At 38.2% G+C, this 10,293-nt stretch overlaps 1 protein-coding gene across 2 annotated transcripts in view; it reads right to left on the bottom strand.

Moving 5' to 3' along the window:
* Positions 1–6,844: 6,844 nt before the first annotated feature.
* MSMO1 (methylsterol monooxygenase 1) overlaps positions 6,845–10,293 on the bottom strand; it is an 8,444-nt gene continuing 4,995 nt past the window's right edge. For both annotated transcript variants that reach the window (XM_035891932.1, XM_009636351.2), the window contains 2 exons: positions 9,200–9,354; positions 6,845–7,675 (listed from right to left, as the gene is read on the bottom strand). In XM_035891932.1, coding sequence (XP_035747825.1) covers positions 7,468–7,675; positions 9,200–9,354 — 363 coding nt within the window. In that variant the 3' untranslated portion in view covers positions 6,845–7,467. The remainder of the gene's footprint in view (positions 7,676–9,199; positions 9,355–10,293) is intronic.

The raw sequence follows: 10,293 nt of genomic DNA, 5'->3' as shown, positions 1-10,293 counted from the left end.
CCACTCACAATATGTTAATAAATCACAGTCTCTTCCAGACCGCAGATACTTACGGGACTTTGGAAGCCAACCATCTTTTCAACCTCTTTTTACAGGCATAGGTGTTCAGACTACATCCAAACAGTGTAAAGGACAACCACTAAAAGCAAAAGGCTAAATGCTAAAGAGCAACTTCCATATCAGGGTTTTTATTATTACTATTTTTAAAGGACACAAAGCCTGACTGGAAAATGTTGGGAGGTTCAAAATTTTGAAAAGTTTGAAAATCACACATCCAATTCATCCTTCTACAAATAGAATCTTGTCCCCAACAATTTAATATATGTTTTACCCTGATCTTCTAACCTAAAAGGGTGAGCCTGCGTAATATCCCCTTCTATCACCAATTTATACCGAATCGATTTTTAGGAAGCTTTGTTAATAATCCTTTGTGATCCTGGGGATATTTTCCTAAATTACAGGTTGTCCAGTTCCGACTAAGAAGATAATGGAAATAATGTCTTCTAGGAGAACATCTTCGTTGACGCTTGGTGATATTCCAGCTCGGAAACTCATCCAGCATCTGAAACTCAGACCTGAAAATGCAACTACTATACATAAATACTTCTATATCTATTTGTCCATATTCACCTATACTTGTTATTTTCCAGTGTCCTGACTCTCAGTCCTGGATTATTTGATGTGGTTCTTCATAGCAAGAACCAAAGGTCAGCTCACCCAGTCCTGGCCATCTTTCAAAGCCAACCAGGTTCAGAAGCTTCTCCGCCCAGTTTAATTCAAAGGCTGCAAGAAGGCAACCATGGGCAAAGGCACCTTCAGAGCAGTTCTTGGAGCCTTCAACCTTCCATTCTTACCACTAGAAAACTTTGGGAGACACCCATCATGTCACATCACATTAGCTCGGGGGTTACGGCAAGGCAAATGCAAATTTGCTCTAAGCATTTTGCAGGACTTGGAGGAATAGAGACCCCCTGATAACGTTGTCTTCTCTTACCAAGGTCACTGTTCAGATTTAAGTGCCGTCCCTCTGACTTCTCTCCTCCCTAACAGCATGCATTGCATTATGAATTTGTTGATGACTTCACGCCACTTTACAATTACGTGCAAATGTGCAACACTCTCAGAGCTCCAAAATGAACTGCAAATAAAGGTAGCAGGCCTAGAATTCAAGAGATTCACATTCATTATCAGTTTTGTTGGCTATATTCATCACAGGCTAAATATTCCTTGGTGTCTTCAGCACTTCCCCGTATGCCTTATACGCAAAGTAAACAAATCTGCTGATGCTGTGGTTTTAGACTTACAGTATCATCCTCTGGAAGAACTTCCTGAGGAGTCATAAAACCCCCCCTTTGTGCAGCGTAGCAACTCTCATTGGCTTCCCTTCAAATTGATTTCCCCAGAATACAGTGCTGCTAAAAGATACAAGCAGGCTCAGAAATCCATCTGTTTCTTTTCATCTATTCTAGCAGTGAATTATTATTCCACTACACAAAATTAGTCTCACAACCAGGTCTGAATGGATTTCCATTAATTTCCATACTTATTAGCCCCCCACCCCTAAAAAAATTAAGAGAATGAGTACTTTTAAAAACACATGCACATACACATCTTGTGCAAAACAGGGCATTTTAGACTATCAGGTATTTCATTTTGAGTTCACACATACTGATTTCTTTTCAACAAGGGATTGAGAAACACCGATTAGATTCCCAGAGAGTTTAGGAGCATTCGCAGAACAGAGCAGGAGGAATAAATCGATGGCTTCCTTTCCACCCAATCCCTCCTCCTATTTTCCATAGTTCAGAAATGATGACTATCACCACAGCCAAATTTCTTTGTAATATGGGAAAAGGTTTTGCCCTTGCCTTAGTCTGAGCGGAACACTCTAACCCCAAGGGCATTGCCAGGCTATATGCATAACCAGGCTCCTGGGTATGGCCTTGGCAGGCTAATACTACTAATTAGAGCAGGGAATAGAGCTCAAGTGCTCCCTGTACAGAAAATGTCCCAATCAGCAGATTTCAAGTCTGGTTTACCTCTCTCTTATGTCTGTATATGCCACCAAATAGTAGATTATATTTCGCTAACAGATGCTGCCTAAATAATGTGGTAACAGTGAAGAAAACGTCACTGACATTTAGAAAAAAAAATATAGACAAATTGTATATACAAACATATATATAATATTCATATATATTTACATATCATTCCATTATTTTGGCCAAAACAATTTGCTGAATGTGATTCAAATTTTCAAATACTTTTGCCTTGCCTGAATCTTTTCCAGCAATTCATGACTCACCAGCAAGTAAATAAATCTTCCAAAAAAAAGAAAAGCCAACCTCACACTCACAGAGTTCTGCTTACAAGACTTGAGTAACTCTCCACTTTTTTCATGTGTGTGGCAAGACAAGCAGGCTGAGGCAACTATTTTCTTTCAGAACCCAAAACAAGAACACTAAAGCTATGTCCATTAGAAACAATGGAACTACATTAGGAACAAGAGAAATCCTAAAAACACTACAACAGAGATCAGATACTTACATTATTAATAGCAAAGCACTGTTCATAATGACACCATGGAAATAGTGAACTTCTCTGGTTTATATTTGGAAAGAAGTGAGAGGGTGCGCTATACTGCATGAGGAGGACGGTGTTTGCTAATGTACAAATAAGCAAGTACGATGCTGGACATAATGTGCAAGGGAGAGGTGTGTTCAGCTTAGGAAGACCAAATCACTCGTTGGTCTTTAAGCCCCCCTCTGAGGAGGGCTATCTTTGGCCTGCTAATGTTCAGTTATGTCGCATTTTCAAGCCTTGGAAAAAATCTGAAAGACTAGTCAGGGTATTAGCACAGCTCAACTCTTCAGCAAGAGCAGCTATAAACCATGTATGTCTTGAAAGACCAGGTCAAACCACAGAACAGCTGATAATGGTTTCAATTAAGAAATTAATGATAGGAATAGGATAGTTCCAATCAATTTTAAAAAGAGAACAGCTGATCTCAGTGTTGACAAATTACCAGGCAAGCAGGTAGAGATAGCTTGTGAGACATAAGAAGCTTTCACAAAACTTACCTGAACGCTGGTTATATACATACACTATACCTGGCAGCTCTGATGACTTGAAGATTCATCTTCAAGACAGAAGCTTCTATTACCAACCTCTTTAGAGACTGCAACTCAAATTTCATAAAAAAACGTACCTGACATATGCACTGAACACACTGCGTACCCACACAAATGGCAGTGGCTTTACTTCTGCCCCTTGTTTCAGACCGCAGGCGTAATCGCTGCTCCTGGGGCAATGCTAGGTCCTGCCCACTGAACTGCAATGCCGTTTCTGAGGGGTGGCATGGCTATACTGCCAAACACCCACACCAAGAGACCACCACGCAGGACCATTTTGAGAGCCCGCAAAACTGTCCAGTGGGGCTTTTTTAGAAGTGGTGAGTCGTCATCTAACAGGAGCATTCTTCTGGCCTTCCACCAGGACTGGTATTTTAAGTCTGGGGACTAATTTATTCAGTGATTGCATAAACATGAATCAAACCTGATTAAAATTCACAGATGACAAAGAGTGGTGAATAATAAGGATTTAGCAGCTCTGGAATGTGATTTAGATTAGTTGGTAAATCAAGCACATTTAAATATTTCAGAGCAGCAAATTGCAAATTACACTTAGGAGCAAGAAATATACGCCACACTGGTAATGGTCTGGCAAGCCGTATGGCTAGAAGCATCGAGACAATAGATGGGTAACTTGACTGTATTTTTCAGCGCAATGCTGCAGAACAGCTAATTTTGTCTTTGAATGTTTAAGCAGAAGGACAATGGTTAAGAGGAAGGACGTGACATTGGTGGTATTAGAGAGAATGATCTGGGCACGCACTTCTGATACCTACAGCTGAAACACGACATCAAAAATTCAGAGACAAGCCACAAAAGTGATTCAGGAAATAGAGGAAATGCCTTACTGCAGAGGGCATGATATAATCTGGCTTGCTGGTGAAAAACACAATTGAAAAGCAATTTGACTGCTGTGTTTATTACCTTCACAGATAGAAAATTAGAGCAAGAACCAATGGCAAAAAGTTGCCTTCTCCCTGGACCCACCAGTTATGGGCTTCAGTGGCTGAGATTTACCAGGTGGCTGCAGCTGACAGGGAGGGAGAAGCAGCAGTTATGGGGTGGAGATTTGCGGGCAATGAACCAGACACTGTCGTTAGCAATAGCTATCTGTAGCCATAATGCAGATTTCAATAATACCATTTTTCAACAAAAATTAATGTTAAAAATCTAGAAACATATCACACTTTTCTTTACAAACACTCAGCAGTCATTTATTATAAACTCAGTGAGGAAAAGAAACAAAGTCATATAATTTACAAATATCAGCATATTATCAATCATTATTAATATTTTCTGGCAAGCTGTGCTGTAGTGCAATATAAACCTCCTCATTTAGTAGTTCACATCAGCAGCCCAAAGCAGTTGATTATTTTGCAATCCTAATCTTAACAATTTATTGTACTTTTTAAGTTTCCATGTTTTTTGACACAAAACCCAAGAAATTAATCCATTGCTTTCATAGGACTTATTTATTGTCATAACCTAAGGAACAGCACAAGCTATTATTTCCCACAGATCAGCCTTACTTAACCTGAACTGGACTTTAAGGAAAAGATTAAGTTGTGAAAAATGTTGCTCCCCCACCTAGTGCCCTATCTTACCACTTTTAAGGGTTAAATCTGTCTTCTTGCTAAAGGAGATAAGAGACAACAGACTGTGTATGGTTTTGTTGTGCCTTGTCAAGAGCCAAAAACTGTCACCCGTACATTGCTCTCATTTTTTTCTATTGCACAAAAACCTCTTAGTTTCCAGAACTACATGTGCTCTGTAGTCTCTCTTACTAAATACGGAAAAAAAAAATAAATCAGTGAAGCCTTATGTAATAAAGGCCTAAAACCTCATAAATGTAATTACCTTACATAGTTCTTAATATGCATAAAAGATACATAGTAGTGAGGTCATTTACTAGCCAGCATCATGTTCAGTAATAAATACAAGGTTCTGTGTTTGAAAAGGTGCTGGGGTGGTAGTAAAATGCAGGTCTATTGGAGTCCTGCAGCAGAACCAGTCTGTGGTTTTCAAATGCAAGTTCCTGTGTTGAGAGAGGTCCAGTGGGCACATTTTTTCAGCAAAAAATACATTTAGAAAGCACAGCTTGCATAATTCTCTAGGGATTTGTTAAAGAGGATCAAAAGCAATGATGTGATCCCATTCTACTCTAAGGATGTATGCAAGATAGCCCAAAAAACTGAAATAGCAATGGGTGTCAGAAAAATATGGATTCAAGTCATGAAAAAAGAACAAAAAAGCACCCCCATGCACACTGTACCTAAAAAGATGGCACAAGTAACGTGTTAAAATTACGTTTCTTATCCTCAAAACCTCTTGAAGAATGGAATACATGTTGTAAGGTTGTAAGTCATCCTATCAAACTTCTACTGCTCTGATTGAACTCTCCACTAGGTGAGGCGACACCAAGCTTTTACTGGAGTATTTAAGCAATTGGCTTGCAGTTGTACTCAATTTTGTGACAGTGCGCATATAGGCACAAGCCAGCAGGCTGAGAACCAGCGAATCATGTATACAGGGAAAATCTGAAACACTGAAAGCTCCTTGACTTTTAGGCTAGGGGTTCAGTAAAATAAAGCTAAGTATAGCTGCAGCTGCAAGATGAGAGTGGGAGTTGACAAAGAGGATAACGGCCATCTTTGAAATCTGATTAAAGAAGTCGCTTCCACCATGGAGAGTTCAGGCTGGCAGTGCCTGTGGATTCAGGACTGGTCTTAAGTACCAGTCTCTGCTAAAAACTGAACAATACAGGGATTTCAGCTTCCTTTCAACTGGCACAGTCAAGTATTCTACTTCATTTAGAGGGAATGGGAAAAGGAAGAACACCAGATTTTAACAGGGATACAGATGGAGAAGTAAAAGCTTCTACAAAACACATGCAGAAGAGGAATCTGAATCACTCCCACATCTCAGGTAATATTTTAACCACTCTGAATATCATTAACGCCTTGGTTTTTTGGTAGAAGCCTGATCTCATCTGCACTTTCACCGGAGTGCCTGTTTTGAGTATTACCAGACTGCATGTGAAGAGGCATAAAAATTCAGGTGGTCTGGAGTAAGGAAAAGACTGTAAGTATCTCTGAAGGACTTACAGGGTAGATGAATCGGTATTTTAAGTCTGAGGAGCAGCTGACATTCAAATACAAAGTGCAAGACCTTTAGTAGGGTTTAAGCCCTTCTTAAATACTTCCACTGTTATTTCCTGTGCAACAGACAAATATTTAGAGTAGATTCAACAATTTTAGACTACTGCTTCCATACAAGTACAACTCAAGTAGTAGATTTTGAGATTCCAGTTTGTGAAAGCTGTAGCTTAACTTGAGAATGCACTTGGCCCAAAAGTTATCGCTACACTGAGTAGCTAGGTATCCAAGTCCTTCAACACCCACATCAGCAGAATTTACAAGATGTTCTCCATTTCCATCTCTTACTACTGTCTGTGTTGTTTACAGATGGAACTGTTGTAGACCACACTACCAGAAATAATGCTTCTTCATTAAGGAGATGAACAGAGTAAGACACTACATGGTTTTTATCACAACTTTGTATTAAAACATGTGAAAGGTATAATACATGCATCAAACCAAACCACATTTATTTCATCAGTCACAAGTGCAAATATAGCAACAAGTCAGTTCAGCAAATTACAACATACAGAGAAGAATGTCATATAAATGCTAAGTACACTGACAGACCAACTTCAAAAGAGCAGCAAAAACCAGTTTCTTCAAATAAGAATGTATATTCTTTTTTACCTGTAATCTGAAATAACATAATAAATCTAGATCAGGAATGTCTCTGCGGTGTTCTGTTATTAACAGTTTGCATTATCCAGTGTGCAAATGGCCTGTCCAAGCTTCCCACTAACAGATGTTTTGGTTTTAAGCAACTTTTACCCAATATTTAAATAATACAGTGCTGATACCAGTTAATATGTTCTGCTATTTGATATTACAAATTTAAGAATATATATTTTAAAAAAGTAAGTCCAATTTCAGTGTACATATATAAGTCTACCTGGATCCAAAGTGGGCAACATTAAAGATAAAATTGATTTTTTTTTCCCCAAAAAAAATGGATAGACACAGGTCATCTCAGGTTTTTTTGCATCATCTTTAAATCTGTAGTTAAAATATATGCAGTACTTACGTATAAAATAGAAAGCATTCCCATTAGGGACATACTGCAGTGTAATTAGCCATTTTTCCCTACCACTTAGTAGCCAAGGAACAAGATTTATGCTTAACACCCAATCGCTATTTTGCTTTACAGAAAAGCAAAAGTTGACTACCAGTATTAGCATCAGAATTTTTATGCTGGAAATTTAGTTAGCCTTCTTCTTCGTTACAAGTTGTTGTTTCTTCTCTTTTTCTTTATAGGCAATGAATTGAGAATCTGTACCAAAGATTCTGTCCCACCACGTGAAGGTTGACGCGTAATTGCCGATAAAGTTCATGTGATGGAAATCATGAAAACGGGCCCCAGCATAGAATGGCACCAAGTGAAGAGGGTTCAGCGGAACATCATAGCCACTACAGGGAAGCGGGGGGAGGAAGGAAAAAAATAAAAAAAGCAACTATAGTAAGGATTTTTCCCAGATATAAACCACAAAATGTAGATGCTAGCTTGTTGTTTTTATAAAATAAGATTTTTTTTGTTATTATAAGGCCCTGAGGTAATTGCTGTAATGCTGACTTAATAGGAAAACAAGATCCCCCCTATCCTAGCCAAATCCTTCTGTAAACTATCCCACAACAACTTTGCCACTTGCTGAACTTTTCAGCTCAGTTTATTAAGCTACATAAATTTAAGCAAATCACCTAAAAAATCACAGTCCCTGACTACCTGCTGTCTTAGCAGCTTTAACTGACTCAAGAGTGACATTACGAAGGAGGAACAAGAAATAACACTATCTTTTTGTGACAAGCTATGACCATCAACTCAGCTGCTCAAACAGCTTCTCAAATCAAATGCAACTGTAGTGTTCCTAGTCTTATTTTCATCTTACTGCAAGTTCTTCAAATATTTAAAATTCAAAATATATGATTAAAGTAATATTAAAACCAGAGCAGTCTGCTCTAGTGGGATTTCAACTCTTGCTTAGTAGTACTGGAAAGCATCTTGCCACCACCTAGTGGGGACAACACAAGGTAATTTGTTATAAAGATCTCATGGGGACAACAAACTAAAGTGATAATCATCAAAGGAGATTTTTATTTTGCTCCAATTACTTTATGATATGTCACAACCTATACTTCTCAGTCTACAACGAGTATATAACTAAACCAGCAATAATGTATACGATGAGTTGGTTAGTAGCCCATGTTCCACTAAAACACCTGACAGCTTACAGTAAAACACCACATGCTTCATAATATGTTTACAGATACAAGGTCAAGTGTAATACTAGCATTTCAAAAATTAACTATGACTTTCTCCTTCCCCTCGAACACAGGAAAGAAAAGCTCGTTCATTTGCAGATGAACCCAACTATGCCTATTGGGATTTGCGCTAGCATTTCAGAGCCAGACTTGAAAAAAGTCAGTTATACTACAGACAAGAAGTCTTGCCCTTTGTATCTACCATAAATAAATAAATAAAAATTATTTATTTATTTCTTTTAAAAGACAGTCAGGAGTTGTATAGCCTGAAGTTTCTCTTGTCCAGAAAAACTGGCTGCCAAAGTATTAAATGGAAAGAACTCATGGCTGGAATATCATATTTTGTAATTGATTTTTGGTGTTCTAATATGCACAGGGCCACTTGCACACCAAAGATCCGAGAGCCAGACAACCTAATGAGACACCTAGCTTATGAAACCCTCCTCAACATGCTCTAGCTACAGTCCACACTCTTTTAGTCAGCAGTATTTGCTATCAATGCTACCTCAAAACAGAAGACAGTGTAACTGTTCAGATAGTGTCATTCTTCATAAGATGCATAAAAGCATTTCAGTGCAAAATAAACAGTAAAGCTCAGTGAAATAGACTGGTTAATTTAAGACAGACTTAGGGACAAGACAAAAAACAATTATTAAAAAGCAATAAGGATTTCACCTGTGTACGTCAATGGTTTCCATCAAGCGACATATCACCCATGCCCACAGAAGAATCACATGGTTACAGAAAACAACAATTCCAATAAAAAAGCCAGTTCCAAGGATAAGTGTTTCCAGAGGATGCGCATATTCAGCTTGCATTCCAAATGGAGACTGGAAAGAGAAAACAGACAGGAAAACAGTCACCATTTTCGATTTTCTATACCCCCAAATCAGAATCACCATTTTGTGGTACTCTCCCCTTCCCATTACCCCACAAGACTACAATAGGACAAATGGAATGATGTTGTGGGTAAAGGAAATGGTCTGACAGAGCAAGGGCCTTCACACAGGTGTTCAGCTCCTCACTGGGAAAACAGAAAACAGTATTCCAAGGTCATAAGGATTATCATTCCATTAGTGATTCCAAATACTTCACTACTAGTTGAAAAGTTGAAAACTTTTATTTAGGCTTACCATTACCCAAGGCCAAAGCATTATTTCGGGAATATTAAAAGTGTTTGGGAAGCTCCTATCACCTTTGCTATACATCCAGTCTTGGAAACAGAAGAAAGAAGGAAGCCAAAATACTCTCAGAGTCAGGATTCACTTAGACATTTATTTTAAAAATAATTTAAAAGCCCACCTCATTTTTGACAATTTTTTTAAGATAAATTCTTACTGTTCAAATATTGTTATGAGATCAAAATAAAACATTTCCTCTTCTTTATATATGTATTTTTTGTAATACATATACACACATAACCTATGTCATGCCTACATTTGGTTTACAAAACAAGAGATTCTGTAGAGAGTTTTCAGAAGTACACCACCATAGAAAGATAAGAAATAAAATAAAATAAAAAAAATAAAAAAAAAAAATTAGCCTAATGTTCAAGGTTGTAAGTTTGATTATCAGGGGAAAAAGAAGTCCACTTTGGCTTAAGGGCGATTTTAAAATCATCACCTTTTACTATCAGTGAAGATTTCTAGTGAAACAGCCATTAGCCTACAGATCACTTCCTTGTGAACTGCTAACCACTCAAGAACAATGGCCAGAAGCTGCTCCTGCTTGAGACCTGAGGGGCTGCCAAGACCAAGAGGAAAACAGCG

This window comes from Egretta garzetta, unplaced genomic scaffold (genome assembly GCF_000687185.1).
Source record: "Egretta garzetta isolate BGI_Z169 unplaced genomic scaffold, ASM68718v1 scaffold174, whole genome shotgun sequence".
Classification (NCBI taxonomy): Eukaryota; Metazoa; Chordata; class Aves; order Pelecaniformes; family Ardeidae; genus Egretta; species Egretta garzetta.
Note: the sequence above shows the minus strand (reverse complement) of the source record. Positions and strands in the feature narration are given on the sequence as shown.